At 43.5% G+C, this 23,259-nt stretch overlaps 1 protein-coding gene across 4 annotated transcripts in view; it reads left to right on the top strand.

The window, feature by feature from the left end:
- LOC115143100 (low-density lipoprotein receptor-related protein 1-like) overlaps nucleotides 1–23,259 on the top strand; it is a 181,163-nt gene that overhangs the window by 23,672 nt on the left and 134,232 nt on the right. For all 4 annotated transcript variants that reach the window (XM_029683178.2, XM_029683180.2, XM_029683179.2 and 1 more), the window contains exon 2: nucleotides 11,639–11,761. In XM_029683178.2, coding sequence (XP_029539038.1) covers nucleotides 11,639–11,761 — 123 coding nt within the window. The remainder of the gene's footprint in view (nucleotides 1–11,638; nucleotides 11,762–23,259) is intronic.

Below are 23,259 nucleotides of genomic sequence, written 5' to 3' on the forward strand. Positions count from 1 at the left end.
CCTAACCCGGACGACGCTGGGCCAATTGTGTGCTGCCCAGTGGGTCTCCCGGTCGCGGCTCGCTGCGAACCCAGATTCTCTAGTGGCACAGCTAGCACTGCAGTTCCATAGAGCACTGCACCACTTTTGGCAGAAATGCCTTCTGGGATGTGACTTTTCGTGCCTCAAACTTGTATTTCATATTTAAATATGAATAAAATTGTTCAATTACGAGCCAAGTTGGTTTAGCCACAGAAAAAAAGTAACTTTCCTGCTAGCCGAGAGATGAGTTTGGATTGGTCTGCGATGTAGCACGCTTCTGTCTAACATGAGCTACTCTGTATGTGTAGGTAATCCTTTTCTAACTCAGGTTTTTTGAAAGATATCACAAAGAACTCAGTGTTGCTAATGCTCCATTTCCCTAGGACAGAGTTTTGAAATCAGTGGAATGCCCGGTGGAAGCACAGTATGAAGGAGATGGAGAGAATTCTGCCAATTTTGATTGCAAGTATGCAAATAGTCTAGCAAACTACATTTTCAGATATATACTACTGTTCAAAAGTTTAGGGTCACTTAGATATGTCCTTGTTTTTGAAAGAAAATCACTTTGTCCATTTTAAAATAGCATCAAATTGATCATACATACATTGTTAATGTTGTAAATTACTATTGTAGCTGGAAACGGCAAAAAAAATAAAAATTGAATATCTACATAGGCATACAGTGGTCCATTATCAGCAACCATCACTCCTATGTTCCAATGGCACATTGTGTTAGCTAATCCAAGTGTATTTTTTTTTAAGGCTAATTGATCATTAGAAAACCCTTTTGTAATTATGTTGGCACAGCTGAAAACTCTTGTTCTGATTTAAGGAAGCAATACAACTGTCCTTTAGGCTAGTTGAGTATCTGGAGAATCAGCATTTGTGGGTTCGATTACAGGCCCAAAAAGGCCAGAAACAAAACTTTTCTTCTGAAATTCGTCAGTCTATTCTTGTTCTGAGAAATGAAGGCTATTCCATGCGGGAAATTGGCAAGAAACTGAAGATCTCGTACAAGGCTGTGTACTACTCCCTTCACAGAATAGCGCAAACTGGTTCTAACCAGAATAGAAAGTGAGATGCCCTGGTGCACAACTGAGCAAGAGGACAAGCACATTAGAATGTCTAGTTTGAGAAACAGACGCCTCACAAGTCCTCAACTGGCAGCTTCGTTAAATAGTACCCGCAAAACACCAGTCTCAATGTCAACAGTGAAGAGGCGACTCCGGGATGCTGGCCTTCTAGGCAGAGTTCCTCTGTCCAGTGTCTGTTCTTTTGCCCATCTTTTTATTTTTATAGGCCAGTCTCAGATGGCTTTTTCTTTGCAACTCTGCACCTTTTGTGATGTTTTATTGATAACCTGACCGTCATAGTTTCAGGAGAGTGAACAGGGAGTAAGGAGACAAAGACCTGAGATATTCAATGTCTGTCAGCTATGACTGGATACAAATGTAGAAGACACAATATCTCATAGCGTTGCATGTCAGAGAGCCAGCAACTTAAGCCAAATAAAATGTGTCTTGGCTACTCTTGGAAGAGCTTTGGATGGAATCTTTTTTAAATTGATTTTCAAACAATTATTTTATAGAAACTTTATCTTTCACTCGCCAATGAGAAACTCCTTTCCTAAGGTTTGTAGAGATTATTGAACTCTTGTTGCACAGACACTGCTTACAAAGCATAGAATGATGGGGGAATTATTTCATGTAGGCCTTTTCTTTCAGAGGGCCCCCATTTTTAACAGTCCTCAATTGACAATTCCAGACTAAGAGGAGGCTTCCCTTCGGGAATAAAAGCATTTTGGGTCCGATTTTTAAACGTCTGGTTTGTTGGTGGCTCAGAACCTTTGTCTTCCATATAGTAACTGAAGAAGGATGGGGCAAAGTCTTCATGAAGAGAAATGACACATAAACCCAGATGTCCCCCGGTATTGATGGCTTATAATCCTTATAACCACACCCTGAGGAAGGCACAGTGATGCCAAAACGTTGGTAAATGCCCATTCAATTGCTGGGAGTTTATACATGGCGTGTGAGACGTTCTTTTTATAGTTTAATCGCCGTTAGTCCGCACCTCCACACAAACCGTTTTTCAGGTTGTGCCCCAGCCCATGTTTAAATTGTTTTTTTTAGAAGGCTTATAATCCATCACCAATTAAGTTTGTCACATTGCACATTCTTATCTTATCCAATTATGAGTTCCAGATGATAATTCTTAAATGGATGCCATTAAATTATAAAGGGGTCTTTTAGGGAATACTGAACAGTCTAGGGTAGGGATACTGAAAATGCATAACACTGAACAAAAATGACTTCTGTTTTGGGCCTCCCAGGTGGCGCAGTGGTTAAGGGCGCTGTACTGCAGTGCCAACTGTGCCACCAGATACTCTGGGTTCACACCCAGGCTCCGTCGTAACCGGCTGCGACCGGGAGGTCCGTGGGGCGACGCACAATTGGCCTAACGTCGTCCGGGTTAGGGAGGGCTTGGCCGGTAGGGATATCCTTGTCTCATCGCGCACCAGCGACTCCTGTGGCGGGCTGGGCACAATGCACCTGGCAACCTTGGTTAGCGTGCACGGTGTTTCCTCTGACACATTGGTGCGGCTGGATTCCGGGTTGGATGCGCGCTGTGTTAAGAAGCAGTGCGGCTTGTTTGGGTTGTGTATCGGAGGACGCATGACTTTCAACCTTCGTCTCTCCCGAGCCCGTACGGGAGTTGTAGCGATGATAAAAGATAGTAGCTACTAAACAATTGGATACCATGAAATTGGGGAGAAAACGGGGTAAAAAAAAACTATTTAAAAAAAAAAAAACTTCTGTTTTAGAGGTACTGGGTCCATAGCTGCGGGAAGTAGGCATGCTGGGGCAGCACCCCCTATTGTATTTTTTTGTTGTTGCCAAAATTAGGCTATATAAAAAATCCTCAAGTGATATTACTCCTCTCTGAACATGCATAAATAAAATAATTCAAAACCCTACACCAGAGAGCATAATTTAGCTACAGGTCAATCGCTTCTAAAGAAGTTTACGGTCAGGAAGGCTACAATTTCAATTTGGGCAGCATATGCACCAAATATAGAACAGCTTGTTGCGTTGTGGCCAGAGATATAATCCATCGCAGGATTTTGGAACCTCTAACCTTGGCACTTTGACTGTTAAATTCTGTTAAATTCATGTGTACACTAGCAATGGCTGCCAGTGGAATTATTATTTATTTTAACTAGGCAAGTCAGTTAAGAACAAATTATTATTTACAATTACTGTCTACTGGGGAACAGTAGGTTAACTTTCTTGTTCAGGTGCAGAACAACAGATTTTTACCTTGTCATCTCCAGGGATTCGATCCAGCAACATTTCAGTTACTGTCCCAACGCTCTAACCACTAAGGCTACCTGCCACCCCTAATGGGAACCGCCATCTATGGATTCTATTTTTATGGTTGGTTGCAGCTGTCAGTTTGCCATTCACAAATGTCAAAATACAATTGTGGGAATAATGTAGACCTACCGTTTTGGAAAGCAAATGCCTACTGATGAAAAGAGAAGACTAATCTGTCGGTAAATCTTAAAGAAATGCTCAACTTTTTGAGTGATTCTGAGCAAACGGCACTGTTTTTCAAAGTAGCTTATCTTGAGATATTGGCATGAATGATCAGCCATCACCGGTGAGTGACCTATGCTTCATCATTGGGTGAGTCAGTGTCACTGGAAAGTGTATTTTGAAGCCCACTATACTGTGTACACTTATGGACACACGTATACATACACACACCATACTATAAAAAGACGGAAACCAAATATTCCTGCGCGCGCGCACACACACACCAGTGCCCTATCCTCTTTGATGTGATGTTAATGAAGGCCTTTATTCACGGATATCAAGCAGGCTCCGCTCATTAAAAGAGCCAAAATGTCCTGCTTTCAAGAAAGTCACCCCATCCTTTTAAAAGATCAATCAGAAACTGCCTGCATTTCATGAACATTTTACCACAGCCCCGAGTCTGTCTGAAATTTCTGTTTCCCTTCTGTCTGTTCTCTTGAGGACGGGCACGTTTTGCATTTTTCCAGGCCTTCAAAACTCAGAGCTCCATATTTTAAGATGCACAGCTGGTGCCCCAGGGCTTATTTTGCAACTTGACAAATTGGGAACCTTTTTCCTCTTCATGCTCTTCCATGACTAAACATTGAGTCTGCTGGATGGAGAGGAGGGAGGCTGGAAGGAGGCCACTGTAGCCACATGGAGTTAACACTGTTCTTGTTTTGGCAGTTAGATCCACAGTGTAACATCATCAGGTCAGGCCAGAGGTCAGGAGAGAGGACTTCCAAAGGCATGACAGAGCTTCCAAGGGGACACATCCCCCTCAACACCCCCTCCCCCCTTTTCTCTTCACTCCCTGACCTCGCTCCCTCTGCCTGACTCGGCCTTTCGTTGCGGCTGTTTGCTTTCCCATTATTGGTCACACTTGGGCTTGCAGCCGGTGAAATCCCCAAGGTTTGGAATTCAATGGGGCTGTCTCCAGAGAATCCTGCTCTCCATAGGGGCAAACACATTGTTTTTCCTCTATTTGTTTTAATGGACTTCCAAGTACATTCTGCAAATAGTTGAGAGAAACCATCATGTCAGGGTCTTTTAGCTCTGTGTTTCCAGGTCAAGGGTAGTCCAGTTGATTTGGGAAATCTTATCCTTCTGAAGCTGTTTTCATTCTTGGTCTCTTATTGTCTGTTCAGTTTTGAATGACCATCAAGTCCATTTGGCAGGATGTATCTGAGCGCTAAGCTCTTCCTCTCTCGTGTGAATATGAAACTGTTTTAGATTTGTGTGTTTGAGGAGGAGGCCGGAACTGTGAGACTAGCCAAGAGGAGTTCATGATGGGAAGAAGGATTACAAACAACTCAAGTTTATTTATGTCCCCCCCCCCCCCTCCCTCTTTGTCTCCTTTAAATATTTGCAAAAGGTAATGCCGTTTTATCACTTGTTAAATAACACCAAGACATATTTAGGATAGGACTTATAATTACTCTGTCTAGGATTGTGTTTTACTCTGTGAAAATAAAAAGGTAGTACATGCAATTTTTACTTACTGGACCCTATTCCCGTCAAGTCATTGAAACCATTTAATGGCCACTCTGGCTTTCTTCTCAGCCTCCTGTCACATACCTGGTGTCTTATATCCATGCCAGATTCTTTATTCTCAATACACACTGTACATAGACCTATACTTTAGAGCCAATCCCAATAACAATGGGCCATAACTGAGAGAGAATCTCCCCTTAAGCTCTTAGGAGGTCTGGACCATAATACAGCCTGTCTTCTCTCAGGAAGTTTATCCAAACAGTATTGTGTATGTACTCTAATGGAATCCAGCTGCAGTCATGTACAAGCCTGTGCGAGTGTGCACACACACACACACACACACACTCGCTTACATAGAGTACACAAACGGGACAACAGCAGTCCAACCTGCACGGTCATGGGAAGAAAGTCTCCTGTGATAATAGGCCAGGGTTAACGAGTTGAGACTTACTGTAGTCTATGAGAGTGAGTATAGCTGACTGGCTGCAGGTGTCTACCCCACAGTGACGTTGTCAATAAGGGTGGTGGTTGTGGGGCTCTGTTACTGCCTGGGGTATAGTAACCATGTCTGTCTGGTGACTGGGCTATATTATGTCTGTCTTACCTGGTCGTCTGCCTTTCATATCTATTAGTGGTGGGAAAAGTACAGAATTGTCATAATTGAGTGAAATGTAAAGATGCCTTTTTAAAAGGAAATGACTTAAGTAAAAGTGAGTCGCCCAGTAAAATATTACTTGAGTTAAAGTATTTGGTTTTAAATATACTTAATGTAATCGCTAAAATATACTTAAGTATCAAAAGTAAAAATGTAAATCATTTCATTTCATTTCATTTCAATTCCTTATTAAGCAACCCAGACGGCACAATTCTCTTATTTACGGATAGCCAGGGGCACACTTCAACAGTCAGGCATAATTTACAAACTAAGCATTTGTGTTGCATTTGAGTCTGTCAGATCAGAGGCAGTAGGGATGACCAGTGATGTTCTCTTGAATTAGACAGTTTTCCTATCCTGCTAAGCATTAAAAATGTAACGAGTACTTTTGGGTGAGAAGTAAAATGTAAGGAGTAAAAAGTACATTTATTTTCATTAGGGGTGAAGTAAAAGTTGTCATATGTACAGTAAAAACAAATACTTAAGTAGTACTTTAGGGTACTTTTACTTATTTGTACAGATTTTTACCAGTTATTTTAGTGTCACTACTGACTGAAGTACAACCTTGACTAGATGGATAGAGTAAACATGAGACGAGGGAATTCTGTATTCATAAATTGTGATGTTTTACTAAATGTTTCTCTTGTCTTAAAGCTTATTATTTATTTATTTTCTTCCCCCTCGGACATTGTTACATGCGCGATAGAACAGCAGAATATGTGCTGCAATGTTTTTCACTTCGTTTTCATCAGAGGGCCTATTGTTATTAAATTAAACTATTCAAGATTTAGTTTCCAATTGATTCTGACAGCTGCAACATTTCCATAACTATTATTAGGCCTCCATACATAAACTCGGCAAAAAAAGAAACTCCCCTTTTTCAGGACCCTGTCTTTCAAAGATAATTAGTAAAAATCCCAAACTTTACAGATCTTCATCGTAAAGGGTTTAAACACTGTTTCCCATAAACAATTAATGAACATGCACATGTGGAACGGTCGTTAAGACACTAACAGCTTACAGACGGTAGGCAATTAAGGTCACCGTTATGAAAACTTAGGACACTAAAGAGTCCTTTCTACTGACTGGAAAAACACCAAAAGAAAGATGCCCAGGGTCCCTGCTCATCTGCGTGAACTTGCCTTAGGCATGCTGCAAGGAGGCATGAGGACTGCAGATGTGGCCAGGGCAATAAATTGCAATGTCCATACTGCGAGACGCCTAAGACAGCGCTACAGTGAGACAGGATGGACAGCTGATTGTCCTCGCAGTGGCACACCACGTGTACCGATCCTGTGCAGGAGTTGTTACATCTGAACCTCACACCTGCAGGACCGGTACAGGATGGCAACAACTGCCCGAGTTACACAAGGAACGCACAATCCCTCCATCAGTGCTCAGACTGTCCTCAATGGGCTGTGCGAGGCTGGACTGAGGCTTGTAAGGCAGGTTCTCACCAGACATCACCGGCAACAACATTGCCCATTGTCACAAACCCACCGTCGCTGGTCAGACAGGACTGAGCTTGTTTTCATTGCAGGCAATCTCAATGCTGTGTGTTACAGGGAAGACATCCTCCGCCCTCATGTGGTACCCTTCCTGCAGGCTCATCCTGACATGACACTGCCACCAGCCGTACTGCTCGTTCTGTGCGTGATTTTCTGCAAGACAAGCATGTCGGTGTTCTGCCATGGCCAGCGAAGAGCCCGGATCTCAATCCCATTGAGCACGTCTGGGACCTGTTGGATTGGAGGGTGAGGGCTAAAGTCATTCCCCAAAGAAAGTCCAGGAACTTGCAGGTGCCTTGGTGGAAGTGTGGGGTAACATCTCACAGCAAGAACTGGCACGATCTGGTGCAGTCCATGAGGAGGAGATGCACTGCAGTACTTAATGCAGCTGGTGGCCACACCAGATACTGACTGTTACTTTTGATTTTGACCCCCCTTTGTTTAGGGACAGGACACATTTTTCCATTTCTGTTAGTCACATGCCTGTGGAACTGGTTCAGTTTATGTCTGAATCTTATGTTCATACAAATATTTACACACGTTAAGTTTGCTGACAATAAACGCAGTTGACAGTGAGGACGTTTCTTTTTCTGCTGAGTTTGTTACTGTGAAGTTATTTACATTTTTCTAGTTCTTTCACCAGTAAACTTCTCAATGTAGTTGATTGTAGCCTACTTTCAGACATCCAGTATTTCATAGGCTGTGTAAGTGGAGTGGTACAGCACACTTCTGTCCTGTCTAGTATAGTGCTGTACCCTTCTTGATCTTTGCTTGAATTGCTGGGTTCCCTGGCGCAGCTCCAGTTTTATTTATTATATATGTGTTTGTCTGCAGTTGGAGGTCCTGTTGCTAGGCAAGAAAATGTTGTATTTGCCTTAAGCCCTTCCTGGGGGATGGTGGGGTGGTTGAGTGGGAGTTGTTATTTAGCCCAAATGGTTGTGACAAGGAGTGTTTTCACACACATCCAGTTGGGTAAACAACATGGAGAGGCGGGCAGCTCATTGATAGCAGGTGTGACATTCCCCTGTCCCGACCCATCTCAACTACCTCTTCCTGCCTCAGCTCCCTCTGCTTTTCCCCTGTCCCGAGCTGGCCTGATCTGGGATGGGGCCTGAGCCTCAGTCCTTTATCTCCTCCTCCTACTGGTCAGCAGTATAACTTTGATGGCTCGCCCTGGTGCTCTACTCATCATCATTATCATTCTCATTCTCCTCTCCCCTGTTCTGTTCAGTCATTTCTCTCCACTTTGTGTCCCCCCCTTCACCTTTTAGCCACTCGGCTGCTATCCACCAGTTTGCCCATAGCATAATTTATTTAATAATGCAGGTTTCTAGCCAGCATTGCCACCCAGACTGGAAAATACAGATTTTCCTTATCAGTTCTAATATGATAAAGGAAATGCCCAGGAAAAATAATCTTGATTTTATCACTCTGTCATTGTTGTCACCATTCTCTTTACTTATTGCCTCTTCCTCCCACTAGAACATCCCTTCTGGTCACAACAGTCCCATTAATAGTACAGTTAAAATCTGCTACAGTAGCTTTACCTGACCCACTTCCTGCTCTCCCCGGTAGCTTCCTGTCAGCTGCTCGTTGAGTCGTGTCTGAAGCGGCTGCTGCTATGTTAACAGAACACTAGTTTAATCCCACAGCCATTACTGTCTCTGAGATCCATTACACACATGGCTGTTGCAAACATGGCGGCTGCTCTCTGTAGGCCCCGTCACACACAGCAAGCAGCGTTCAGGTTTCAGCTGCCTGGCTTGTCCTGTCTCTGTGGCATCTACCGTAGCCTCCTCATAAACAAACAATACAACAAAATAAGAGCTCATTTTTCACAAGCATGGTTGCATTATATCAATAATTCAGGGATAACTCATGACTTCTTGGCAAGAGAATGTATGTAGTTAGTCGTGCTGAGGTGCAGGTAGCACTGTCAGGAAGACGAGGATGAGCAGAGAAGATCTGCATTTCGGAGTCAGACTTCTGTGTGTGTGTACACGCCGGTGCCAGAGAGCCATATAAAGACCCCCTTCACCCCAGCAGCCCGCCAGTGGAATGCCCTAAAATAACCCAACATGGCCCCATTTTTTTTTATTTGATGAAAAACAAACAAACAAACTGAATGTTTCAGTCAGTGGTCATCTCAAAGACTATTTGGCGGCACCTTAGATGGAAAGAATGTTCTGGAATCTAGGGGGCCTTTTTTTTTTTTTTTTTTGCATTTCTCCAAGTAACAAGACTTTTCTGTTTTAAGAAAAAAACTAAAGAGCACTGTTCGAGAGGAGGGGAGGTGCTGATACTTCACCGGCAGACAGTCTTGTGGAGATGTAACCAACGGGAGAGACTCGTTACCACACCCCATATATCCCCACGTACCTTTTAGCCACCCAGCCAGAGACCCTCCCTCTTTTCTGTGGTCACTCTTCTGATGAGTGCCTCTTCAACTTCAAAGACGATGACATTCCATTTCCTCATTCACATACTCAAATTGTCTCTCTAATAATAACTTGTTCCACTGTCTGTCAAACAGCCTGGCTCTCACACGTTTGCCCAAAGCCTCTCATGTTGTACACTGACACATCACTGATGTTATAGGGGAGTATGGCTGCTGTAGGCCAACTGGACATTTAGAAATGTACTGAACAAAAATATAAATACAACATGCTACAATTTATACAATTTTCCTGAGTTACAGTTCAATAAAGGACATTTTCAAATGTTCATTGACAAAATGCAATCGTATTCGTTGTAAGTAGTTTATGACTGCTCATATCATAACCCCACCGCCACCATGGGGCAATCTGTTCACAAAGTTGACATCCGCAAAACGCTCGCCTACACAACGCCATACATGTGGTCGTGAGGCCGGGTGGCCGTACTGCCAAATTCTCTAAAACGACGTTGGAGGCGGCTTATGTTAAAGAAATTAACATTCAATTCTCTGACGGCAGCTCTGGTTGACATTTTCTCCCCAATTTCAATCTTGTCTCATTGCTGCAACTTCTCAACGAGCTCTGGAGGTGAAGGTCGAGTCGTGCATTCTCCAAAACATGACCCGCCAAACCGCGTTTCTTTACACCCGGCCGCTTAACCTGGAAGCCAGCCGCACCAATGTGTCGGAAGAAACCCTGTTCAACTGACGACCGAGCTCCGCCCGCCACCAGAAGTCACTAGAGCACGATGAGCCAAGTAGCACTGTGATGCAGTGCCCTAGGCCGCTGCACCACTCTGGAGGCCACGATTTTAGATATTTTTTGTTCAGTGTAGTAAAAGGAAGATATTCGATTCTGCTAACCTACCTTGTTTTTTGTTGAACTAAGTAGGCCGGTTGTAGAGCCTCCCTTGACATGCTGTGTCACAATCATAATAATCCCCTGACTTGTTCAGTATAGGCTAAATACATTGGTTAAATGAGTAGTATACCTTTCTGAAATCAGACCACTGTGCCTGCATTCTAGTTTGAGAAAATGGCTGCTTTCCTAATGTCTGGAAAACATTACTGACTGGCCAGTGAATTAATTGATCCATGAACCAATGCACCCTATTTCAGTTTAGAAACTAATTGTAATATCTCTTTGAAGTGCGGTTTTACGACTCGGGGTGACTCTTGCATGTTTCTCCATAACTACCGATTCCAAGTCTGGAAAGTTCCAGGCTGTTAGTTTAGAATTTAACAAAAGTATTCAAGGTCTCCTAGGAGGTATTCAGTTATTTTGTTTTTATAATAAAAAAGTCTTTACTTTTTTTCTGACTGGATTTTTAGGTCAGCATTCCTCATTTTTCCTTCACTAGCTCCCATATGCCTGCCTGGCTAACTGCATGTTAAACCATCACTCCCTCAGCCCTCCTAAAATACATAACTATGCTGATTAGCATGTGTGTGTTATATGTGCCTGTGCACAGGAGAGGATTTAAGGTGGTACAGCTTTGAGTACTTTCCCCCTTTTGGCTCTGGATAGAGGACAGTTTCCAATTTTTTTGGGGTGGTGGGGTTAGGGGGCTTGAGGGAGGGGGGTGCTTTCAGAACAAGATGTCCTTTGATAGTCTAGATGTGTTGCATCACTGCTGTTGGCCTGGGAACACTGACCTGGATATTTGGGGGCAAGCCGACGCAAATACCTACAAGACCGGAGTGTGTGTGTGTGTCCACTCTTGGCCCCTTTCACTAAAGCAGGGGTTCCCAAACTTTTTCACTTGGAGCCCCCTTCCAACATTGGGGAACATATTTTCAAGGTTATGCAGTACACAATTATTTAACTTTCCTTGCCTTCTCTATCAACCTCCTATGCAACAAACTTTCTACTCAACGTTGTATTTCGTGTTTGCCGCTACAGAGTTATCTGCTACATCATTTTACAGTTAATGTCTTGTCTGTTTCAGCCCCAAAGACGTGCAGTCCGAAGCAGTTTGTTTGTAAGGACCAGGTGACGTGCATCTCCAAGGGTTGGCGCTGCGATGGGGAGAAGGACTGCCCAGACGGCTCGGATGAATCGCTGGATGTCTGTAAGTCTGTCTCTCGCGTGCTGTTTGTCTGTGTCCATTTTCCACGGCAGGGTAGCCTAGTGGTTAGCCTAGTGGTTAGAGCGTTGGACTAGTAACCGGAAGGTTGCAAGTTCAAACCCCCGAGCCGACAAGGTACAAATCTGTCATTCTGCCCCTGAACAGGCAGTTAACCCACTGTTCCTAGGCCGTTATTGAAAATAAGAATTTGTTCTTAACTGACTTGCCTGGTTAAATAAAGGTAAAATAAAATAAATAAAAATCCAATTGTGTGGCTATGAAGGAAATTAGCGACACAATGCTAAGAAGTAGGCTACTGTGAGGGACAGACATTTTAATGTAGGAAATTATGTCCATTTAGTTTATTCCCTCTGCATCTGTAGCTAGTTATTCTCAAGTCCTTTACATTGGTTGGATTGAGTACCAAAGGTCATGCTTTGTTGGTGTTCCGTTTGAGTGGATCATCCATTTTTAAATGGGTCACAATGTCCCCCTACAGCCGTCCTATGGTTTGGCAATGCAGTACATCATGGTTGTCACTGTGTTTCATATTGAGTCTAGTTAGCCTAGCTGTGGCATGAGTCATGTCTAACAGAATGCACTTTCTGTCACATTGAGTCTACAGACTGTCCAGTGCACCCAGAGTTTAATGGACCAGTTATTCTCCTTATGTCCTACACATTCACCAGCTGTTCAAAAAAGACAAAGTGTAATTGTCACGTACACATAAATAGGTTAGTATGTCTTGGGGGTTTGATATTTGTGCTTTCTCACTCATCATTATTCACAATTAATTCCTGACTATCCCATAGTCATGGTAGGATCCACATTAATGTAGAAGTGTTTAGAAATGTATTCTTATTTACAATAAGTGACTCCAACATGACTCACTACATTTTTTACTATTCATTTCTATCATTTCTATCATCTGAAACGCAAACCAAAACAAACAGTAAATGCATCCAAGTTTGTAGAGTCACAAGCTTGATGTAATCATTGCTTGCTAGGAATATGGGACCAAATACTAAAGTTTTGACTACTTTAATACACATGAAGTGAATTTCTCCCAATACTTTTAGTCTCCTAAAATGGGGGGACGATGTACAAAAAGTGCTGTAATTTCTAAACGGTACATCTGGTATGTATGACAATACCCTCAAATTAAAGCTGACAGTCATGTCATTTCAAATCCAAAGTGCTGGAGTACAGAGCCAAAACAACACAATAATTGGAGCTCATTGTATTTGTGCCTGTGTGCATGGGTGCGATGCTCAACTTCTTTCTGCACATAAACATATACCCCAAACCCTAAAAATATAGATCTAAACTTTAACTGCTGCTTTAAGATGTTTAGCTAAATGTAGGTGTTTCACTTTTATAGTTCCTTGACTGTATCATTCTCCCTTATCACCCATATAATTAGAAAAGTGATTGCGGTACCTCTATTTTATGATGTATGCTTAATTCGATTGCATTTGTTCACCATAAATATGGCTGGAGTCAAGTCTCCAACGTTAACTACCCTAATGATGGTTGCTTATGTTCCCCTGATAGAAGAAAGAAGAGGGTAAGTCTTAGCAGAGGAGAAGGCTTCCTTGGCATGGAGGGAGGATGACTTATGTGATTTAGATAAACTGATGGCAATTAGGGCCGATTTGCCAGCGATCACGGATAAGGACTCAATTTAAGTGCTTCCTACAGGTCTAGTGCTATAGTATGAAAACCTATTTATACTGCAGTCCGGTTACTTACAGTGCATTCGGAAAGTATTCAGACCCCTTTTTCTACATTTTGTTAAGTTAGCCTTGTTCTATAATATATATATTTTTAAATTCCCCTCATCTACATACAAAACCCCATAATGACAAAGCAAAAACTGTTTTTAGAATTTTTTGCAAATGTTAAACATATTATTTACATAAGTATTCAGACCCTTTGCTATAAGACCCAAAAAATGAGCTCTGGTGAATCCTGTTTGAATCCTGTTTCCATTGATCCTTGATGTTTTCCACAACTTGATAGGAGTCCACCTGTTGTAAATTCAATTGATTTGGAAAGGCACAAACCTGTCTATATAAGGTCCCACAGTTGACCGTGCATGTCGGTGGAAAAACAAAGCCGAGGTTAAAGGAATTTCCGTAGAGCTCCGAGACAGGATTGTGTCGAGGCACAGATCTGGGGAAGGGTACCAAAACATTTCTGCAGCATTGAAGGTCCCCAAGCACACAGTGGCCTCCATCATTCTTAAATGGAAGAAGTTTGGAACCACCAAGACTCTTCCTAGAGCTGGCTGGCCGGCCAGCCAAACTGAGCAGTTGGTGGAGAAGGGCCTTAGTCACGGAGGTGACCAAGAACCCAATGGTAACTCTGACAGAGCTCCAGAGTTCCTCTGTGGAGATCGGAGAACCTTTCAGAAGGACAACCCTCTCTGCAGCACTCCACCAAATCAGGCCTTTATGGTAGAGTGGCCAGATGGCAGCAACCTCTCAGCAAAAGGCACATGACAGCCTACTTGAAGTTTGCCAAAAGGCACCTAAAGGACTCTGACCATGATAAACAACAAGATTTTCTAGACTGATGAAACTAAGATTGAACTCTTTTGCCTGAATGCGAAGCGTCACGTCTGGAGGAAACCTGACACCATCCCTACGGTGAAGCATGGTGGTGGCAGCATCATGCTGTAAGGATGTTTTTCAGAGGCAGGGACTGGGAGACTTGTCAGGATCAAGGGAAAGATGACCGGAGCAAAGTACAGAGATCCTTGATGAAAACCTGCTCCAGAGCGCTCAGGACCGTAGACTGGGTTGAAGGTTCAACAGTACAACGACCCTAAGCACACAGCCAAGACGACGCAGGAGTGGCTTCAGGACGAGTCAATGAGTGTCCTTGAGTGGACCAGCCAGAGCCCGGACTTGAACCTGATCTAACATCTCTGGAGAGACCTGAAAAGAGCTGTGCAGCGACGCTCCCCGGCCAACCTGACGGAGCTTGAGATGATCTGCAGAGAAGAATGGGAGAAAGTCCCCAAATACAGGTGTGCCAAGCTTGTAGCTTCATACCCAAGAAGACTCTAGGCTGCCAAAGGTGATTTGACAAAGTACTTATGTAAATGTATTTTTTTTTTATACACAAACAAAAATGTCTAAATCTGTTTTTGCTTTGTCATTGGGTATTATTGTGTGTTGATTTGAGGAAAAACAACAATTTCATCTATTTTAGAATAAGGCTGTAACGTAACAAAGTGGAAAAAGTAAAGGGGTTAAAATACTTTTCCGAATGCTCTGTGAGAGGAGGGTGTGGTTCTATAACCAGGCTTACATTAACACATAATCAGACTCGACACAGTGGGTCTGGCTGGGGAAAACAATGGGAAGCTTCAGCCGTTACAGGGAGCGTTGGCCGTTCATTCATGTGTGCCTTCACGCAACTCAGTCATACCCAATTACCTGATTTACAAAGTTTATCTTTGCTTTGAAAGAAACGGTTTCCTTTTACACCCCTCGCCACAGAGGGGGCAGTCATATGCAGGGTTGGGGGGTAACGCGTTACAGTAATATCATTTTTTTGCGGTAGCGAGTGTTATAACGTAGTTACGGTTTTCAATTTAAGTAATAGTATTAGTTACTGACTAAAGACACAGGTTGTTACTTTTGCTATCATTCCCTTCCTATAATAGTTATTGATCCAAATAAATATTTGTGATTATTTCCTCTGTTGGTGCAATATAAAACAAAATCCCCCCCAACCCCATGTTCTGTTTACACACTACTACTAACTGCATTAGTGAGGGAGATGGAAAATGGCAGCGGCTTCAAAAACGTCAACTTTCTCAGTGTAATGTACTCCCATTACTTAGATTTGGTAGGACAAAATGACAAGAATATAACTGTAAAATGTAAACTGTACCCAGGCGAGAAACCCCTCTCCACTGCTAGAAACACTACCTCCATTCTCTTGAAATACCTACAAAGGCAACACGCCGGCACAAAACTCATAGTGAAAGACCCCCGAGACCTGACCACTGCTTCTGAAGACGACTGTAGGCCTACCTCATCCCAGGCTTCATTTGAATCATTCAGGAGAACAGGCTGTAACCCAGGGAGACCTGACCACTGCTTCTGAAGACGACTGTAGGCCTACCTCATCCCAGGCTTCATTTGAATCATTCAGGTAGTTGGATATGTAGTTGAGGAAATGTTGTCCTTATCCACGGTAGACTCTGTCATTATTAGGCTACTTGTGTTGGTGTATAAGCCTATGTAACGATGACGTTGTTAACAGGGAAAATAAGTAAAGTAATTTGTTATAGCAAGTTATGAGTTTTATTATTATTATTGTAACCACCGCAACACTGGTCATAAGACAAAACCAAACAGGGTGGAACATAAAAATACGATGGCTGTCATTTTTTCCCCCTGACTCAATGCCTTTATTGGAGATCAGACACTGTTGGAAAGAGTGTCCCAAAGGGTGTGTGGGGGGGGATCAAAGAAGCCCTGTCTATTTGGTCAGCTTCTTCCTCGGAGAGAAACGCTCAGTCTGGAAGGAAGGAGAAACCAAGGCTAGAAGAAAGGGAAAGGAGCAATCGAAAGAAAACAAGGGAGAGGGGAGAAGAGAAATATAGAACCAGGGAGAGAGGGAGTGACCGAGAGGAAAGGGGAGATTGCCGTGGAGGCAGTCTAGACTAGGGCGGGAGGGGAACTGAGCGGAGGAGGGAGCGCCCATCAGTGTGTCTGGAAGTCATCACTGGCTGGCCCAGACCAATGGAGAAACCTGCTGTTTTTCACAAGCTGTTTTTTTCTTTCTTCATTTGCAGGGCCTCAGCCTACACCCCTGTCTATCTGGGACAGAAACAACAGTAACTACATTCCCCCTTCTCTCTCACTCCCCTCTCTCCCTCCCTGACAGAAGCAACAGTAACTACATTCCCCCTTCTCTCTCTCACTCCCCTCTCTCCCTCCCTGACAAAAACAACAGTTATAAGACTCCACTCCTAGTGGGGCCCTCGCTCTCCACGACATGAGGGAGAAAAACAAATGAAATGGGTCAGAAGGACAGGAGAAAAGGCCAGGCGCTGGATAATACTGTATTTGTGTTGGTAGCAGCACAGACAAAAGTAGAAGTGAGAATACAGAACTAAGTTTGTGCTTTATTACCACAACAAGAGGCCAAGAAGATATTTGTGTAATAGACAAATTCAGAGCAACCCCAACTTCGGTAATATCTCCTCGCATTACTTCAAACATTTGCGTGTGCTATTGCTGATGCTATTGAGTGAAGGATCAGGGTGGATGCATGAGTGGCATTTATTTATCTATGCAGGCTGAATGATTCCCTTTGTCTTTTATTGATATGTGTGGTGGCCATTGAAGTGAAGTCAACCACTGTGGTCATGCAGCTGGTCAGCCCTCCTACAAGCAGAGCACAGCGCACCCCTACAATGTTCATCTTTGTGTCCAGTCTTGCCTGGTCAGAACAGAACAGCCAAGCAGAGTGAGATGCTGCCTGCCGGGAATAAGTCTTATAGGCCTATAACTTGTATTAACATGGATTAGAACGTAATGCAAATGCAGTTACATACAATTGTTTTGTTTTCTGCTTTGATTTAGGATAAGATTAATCAACTACACTGTAGAATTTACGCACACTATTCTGAATGGTAGGCTATCTTAAGCTGGCTCAGTCAGGTCAGTTGTCTTGGGGCATGTTGTCTCCTCAGTCTGTCTGTGTGTTTTAATTGTGTCCCCATAACGCTGCTCTGACTGCGAACGACTGGAACCACAGGAAGTGCGTAACACTGTAGTGACGTCCCCCTGCCGCTGCAGGCCTTTAAGGTTCTGTTTAACAGACGGTTCCCTCCTAAAGCTACAATTAGCTGCTAAGGCGATAGAACTCATTTTCCAATAACAAGCATCTGACCAAGTCTGGACATGAAGCAGCTGTAGTAATGTGTTTTGATGTAATTTAGCTGTTGATTTTCCTTTGTCTACTTGTGTAACAGACTAAAAGGAATTACGTGTCAGGACCAGATTCATTGAGTTTTTTTAAAGGAGTGTTTATCTGACGGTTCTCACGGGTCTGCTTGTAGATGGGTTGTTTACTTTGTAGTTCAGCTAAGGGGGTGGATATGTAGGATTTTATTTATTCATTTTTGGTCAGTATCCTTGCTTGATCACTTTTATTTGGTTGTGGTTGAGCTAGTAGATGTTTGTCTGCTGAACCCTCCCTCTGTCTCCTGGAGCTGGCGATCTTACAGAACGCTGTTCCCACGAGTCTGTTACAGGTGTGAGGTCACTACGAGTTTACTCTATGTGTTTCTCTTTTGCGTAACCCATCTCACATTCTTGCTCTCCCCTCTCTCCTCTCCCTCTCTCTTGCACTGTATGTGTTCATTTGCATTGCACAGTTTCTGTGACCTTTTCTTCAAAATGAAATTGAAGTCCTACAGTAGTTCTGAGGTAACATTATGGAAGACAACACAAGAAGTCACAACCTATTAAGACATTAGACCAACAGCAGGGACAGCTTGCCTGTGTGGGTACTGATGACAGACCGTGTACTGTATATGTAAACTCGGCAAAAAAAGAAACGTCCACTCACTGTTAACTGGGTTTATTTTCAGCAAACTTAACATGTGTAAATATTTGTATGAACATAAGATTCAACAACTGAGACATAAACTGAACAAGTTCCACAGACATGTGACTAACAAATGGAATAATGTATTCCCTGAAATCAAAAGTAAGTCCGTATCTGGTGTGGCCACCAGCTGCATTAAGTACTGCAGTGCATCTCCTACTCATGGACTGCACCAGATTTGCCAGTTCTTGCTGTGAGATGTTAACCAACTCTTCCACCAAGGCACCTGCAAGTTCCCTGACATTTCTGGAAGGAATGGCCCTAGCCCTCACCCTCCGATCCAACAGGTCCCAGACGTGCTCAATGGGATTGAGATCCGGGCTCTTCGCTGGCCATGGCAGAACACTGACACTCCTGTCTTGCAGGAAATAACGCACAGAATGAGCAATATGGCTGGTGGCAGTGTCATGCTGGAGGGTCATGTCAGGATGAGCCTGCAGGAAGGGTACCACATGAGGGAGGAGGATGTCTTCCCTGTAACGCACAGTGTTGAAATTGCCTGCAATGACAACAAGCTCAGTCCGATGATGCTGTGACACACCGCCCCAGACCATGACGGACCCTCCACCTCCAAATCGATCCCGCTCCAGAGTACAGGCCTCGGTGTAACGTTCATTCCTTCGACGATAACGCGAATCTGACCATCACCCCTGGTGAGACAAAACCACGACTAGTCAGTGAAGAGCTCTTTTTGTCAGTCCTGTCTGGTCCAGTGACTGTGAGATTGTGCCCATAGGTGACCCTGTTGCCGGTGATGTCTGGTGAGGACCTGCCTTACAACAGGAACTGCCCTCAGTCCAACCTCTCTCAGCCTATTGCAGACAGTCTGAGCACTGATGGAGTGATTGTGCATCCCTGGTGTAACTCGGACAGTTGTTGCCACCCTGTACCTGTCCCGCAGGTGTGATGTTCGGATGTGCTGATCCTGTGCAGGTGTTACACGTGGTCTGCCACTGCGAGGATGATCAGCTGTTCGTCCTGTCTTCCTGTAGAAATGTCTTAGGTGTCTCACCGTACGGACATTGCAATTTATTGCCCTGACCACATCTGCAGTCCTCATGCCTCCTTGCAGCATGCCGAAGGCATGTTCACACAGATGAGCAGGGACCCTGGGCATCTTTCTTTTGCTGTTTTCCAGAGTCAGTAGAAAGGCCTCTTTAGTGTCCCAAGTTTGTGACCTTAATTGGCTACCGTATGTAAGCTGTTAAATCAAATCAAGTTTATTTATAAAGCTCTTCTTACACCAGCTGATATATCAAAGTGCTGTACAGAAACCCAGCCTAAAACTCCAAACAGCAAGCAATGCAGGTGTAGAAGCAAGGTGGCTAGGAAAAACTCCCTAGGAAGAAACCAAGAGAGGATCCAGGCTATGAGGGGTGGCCAGTCCTCTTCTGGCTGTGCCGGGTGGAGATTATAACAGAACATGGACAAGATGTTCAAATGTTCATAGATGACCAGCAGGGTCAAATAATAATAATCAGTGGTTGTCGAGGGTGCAACAGGTCAGCACCTCAGGAGTAAATGTCTATTGGCTTTTCATAGCCGATCATTCAGAGTATCTCTGTTCCACAGGTGCATGTTCATGAATTGTTTATGGTTCATTGAACAAGAAAGGGATACCGTGCTTAAACCCTTTACAATAAAGATCTGTGAAGTTATTTGGATTTTTACGAATTATCTTTGAAAGACAGGGTCCTGAAAAGGGGACATTTGAATTTTTTTGCTGAGTTCATGTGTGTATATATAGAGTGTGTGTGTATGGAGGACTTGTGAGGCATCTGTTTCTCAAACTAGACACAATAATGTACTTATCCTCTTGCTCAGTTGTGCACTGGGGCCTCCCACTCTTTCTATTCTGGTTAGAACCAGTTTGTGCTGTTCTGTTAAGCGAGTAGTACATAGCGTTGTATGAGATCTTCAGTTTCTTGGCAATTTCTCTCATGGAATAGACTGACGAGTTTCAGAAGAAAGTTCTTTGTTTCTGGCCATTTTGAGCCTGCAATCTAACCCACAAATGCTGACACTCCAGATACTCAACTAGTCTAAAGAAGGCGGGTTTAATTGTTTCTTTAATCAGAACAGCTGTTTTCAGCTGTGCTAACATAATTGCAAAAAGGGTTTTCTGATGATAATCATTTTAAAAAGGCTTAACTTGGATTAGCTAACACAACGTGCCATTGCAACACAGGAGTGATGGTTGTTGATAATGGGCCTCTGTATGCCTATGTAGATATGCCATTTCCAGCGTTGTTTTTTGAAAGAAAATACATTTCTATGTGACCTCAAACTTTTGAACGTGTGTGTGTGTGCGCGCACAGTTTAAGTCGGAAGTTTACATACACCTTAGCCAAATGCATTTAAACTGTTTTTCACAATTCCTGACTTTTAAACCTAGTCAAAATTCACTGTCGTAGATCAGTTAGGATGACCACTTTTATTTTAAGAATGTAAAATCTCAAAGTTGTAGAATGCCTTTATTTATTTAATCACATTCCCAGTGGGTCAGAAGTTTACAGACTCAATTAGTATTTGGTAGCATTGCCTTTAAATTGTTTAACTTGGGTTAAACGTTTCGGGTAGCCTTCCACAAGCTTCCCACAATAAGTTGGGTGAATTTTGGCCCATTTCTCCTGACAGAGCTGGTGTAACTGAGTCAGGTTTGTAGGCATCCTTGCTTGCACATGCTTTTTCAGTTCCTGCCACACATTTTCTATGGGATTGAGATCAGGGCTTTGTGATTGCCACTCCAAAACCTTGACTTTGTTGTCCTTAAGCCATTTTGCCACAACTTTGGAAGTATGCTTGGTGTCATAGTCCATTTGGAAGACTCATTTGCGACCAAGTTTTAACTTACTGACTGTCTTGATGTTGCTGCAATATATCCACATAATTTTCCTACCTCGTGATGCCATCTATTTTGTGAAGTGCACCAGTCCCTCCTGCAGCAAAGCACCCCCACAACATGATGCTGCCACCCCCGTGCTTCACGGTTGGGATGGTGTTCTTCGGCTTGCAATTCTCCCTTTTTCCTCCAAACATAACGATGGTCATTATGGCCAAACAGTTTTATTTTTGTTTAATCAGACCAGAGGACATTTCTCCAAAAAGTACGATCTTTGTCCCCATGTGCAGTTGCAAACCGTAGTCTGGCTTTTTTATGGCGGTTTTGGAGCAGTGGCTTCTTCCTTGCTGAGAGACCTTTCAGGCTATGTCAATATAGGACTCGTTTTACTGTGGATACAGATACTTTTGTACCTTTTTCCTCCAGCATCTTCACAAGGTGACAAGGTTGTTCTGGGATTGATTTGAACTTTTCGCACCAAAGTACATTCATCTCTAGGAGACAGAACGTGTCTCCTTCCTGAGCAGTATGACTGCTGCATGGTCCCATGGTGTTTATACTTGTGTACTATTGTTTGTACAGATGAACCTTCAGGCGTTTGGAAATTGCTCCCAAGGAGGTCTCCAATTTTTTTTCTGAGGTCTTGGCTGATCTCCTTTGATTTTCTTCTAATGTCATGCAAAGTGGCACCGAGTTTGAAGGTAGGCCTTGAAATACATCCACAGGCACGCCTCCAATTGACTCAAATGATGTCAATTAGCCTATCAGAAGCTTCTAAAGCCATGACATAAAGTTTGGGAATTTTCCAAGCTGTTTAAAGGCACAGTCAACTTAGTGTATGTAAACCTCTGGCACACTGGAATTGTGATAATAATTCTGTCTGTAAACAATTGTTGGAAAAATTACTTGTCATGCACAAAGTAGATGTCCTAACCGACTTGCTAACAAGAAATTTGTGGATTGATAAATATATTACACACACACCATATGTTGTTTTTGTCCCTACATGTGTGTCCAGCGGGATGTGTTTATTAGATGTGACAGCAGTTTAGACGGGAGGGAGAGAGATGTGTGCCAGGCTGAGGCTGGGCCAGCCGCCTGAGGCAGAGCCACGAGGCCCAGGCCTTTATTCAGCTAAGGGAAGTGTGTCAGGGGTTTACATTTTAAAAATGCCATTATGTGATCTAGTCAGGGCCCTGTTGGTGAGGGGTAGTGGGAGGCGAGGGGGTACCCTGAGGGGGGATACAACAGGGGAAGGGGGCTAGTGGGAAAGGAAGAGTTTGGAGATGAGGCAGCTAGTACTCGAGGCTAGAGTGCAGGCTAATTACCGAGGATACAGGTCGTCTTAGCATCTCAGACCTCCTTCCTGTCTTCCCACTTTGCCCTCCTTCTGTTATTCTACCTCACTCCTCCCTTCAGCTATCTCTACCCCCCACTCCTTCTGTTAATCTACCTCACTCCTCCCTTCAGCTATCTCTACCCCCCCCCCCCCCCCCTTGGTTCTGTTCCTCTACCACCTCTATCCCCCGCCTCCCTTCCTGGGTTGTGCCTTATGGCTCTGTGTTACAACCCTCCCCACCACTAAGCCACCTGATGAGAAGGTGGTAATACAAACAACTGTATCCGGTTAGGAGGCCCATATGCATAATGGAACAGACAGATTGGCTTATTCTCTCCTCTTTTGTCTCTCGCTTCTTTTCTCCCTCCACCTCAGGCCTTTTCCGTGGTTTGCATAGCTGTTTCTCATAATGGATCATTAGTCTGGTGTCTGAGTGAGATCACTGTTGCTGGGCCAGGCTTCAATGCCACGAGTGTGAACTTTAGAAGTTCTGTGTTATGATTTGATTGGTGATGATGAACGGTATTATTGTTTGTCTCTGTTCTCGTGCTAGTCGTAAGAAGTCGTCCAAGTCAAACGAGACAATGCACTGAACTGCAGAAGTTATTTAATCATTTAGGGCAGTTTAGCGCCATCTCTTTTCAAGATGGAAAAATTGCAATGGCGTTAAATTAATCTGCT

This window comes from Oncorhynchus nerka, linkage group LG15, assembly GCF_034236695.1.
Source record: "Oncorhynchus nerka isolate Pitt River linkage group LG15, Oner_Uvic_2.0, whole genome shotgun sequence".
Taxonomy (NCBI): domain Eukaryota; kingdom Metazoa; phylum Chordata; class Actinopteri; order Salmoniformes; family Salmonidae; genus Oncorhynchus; species Oncorhynchus nerka.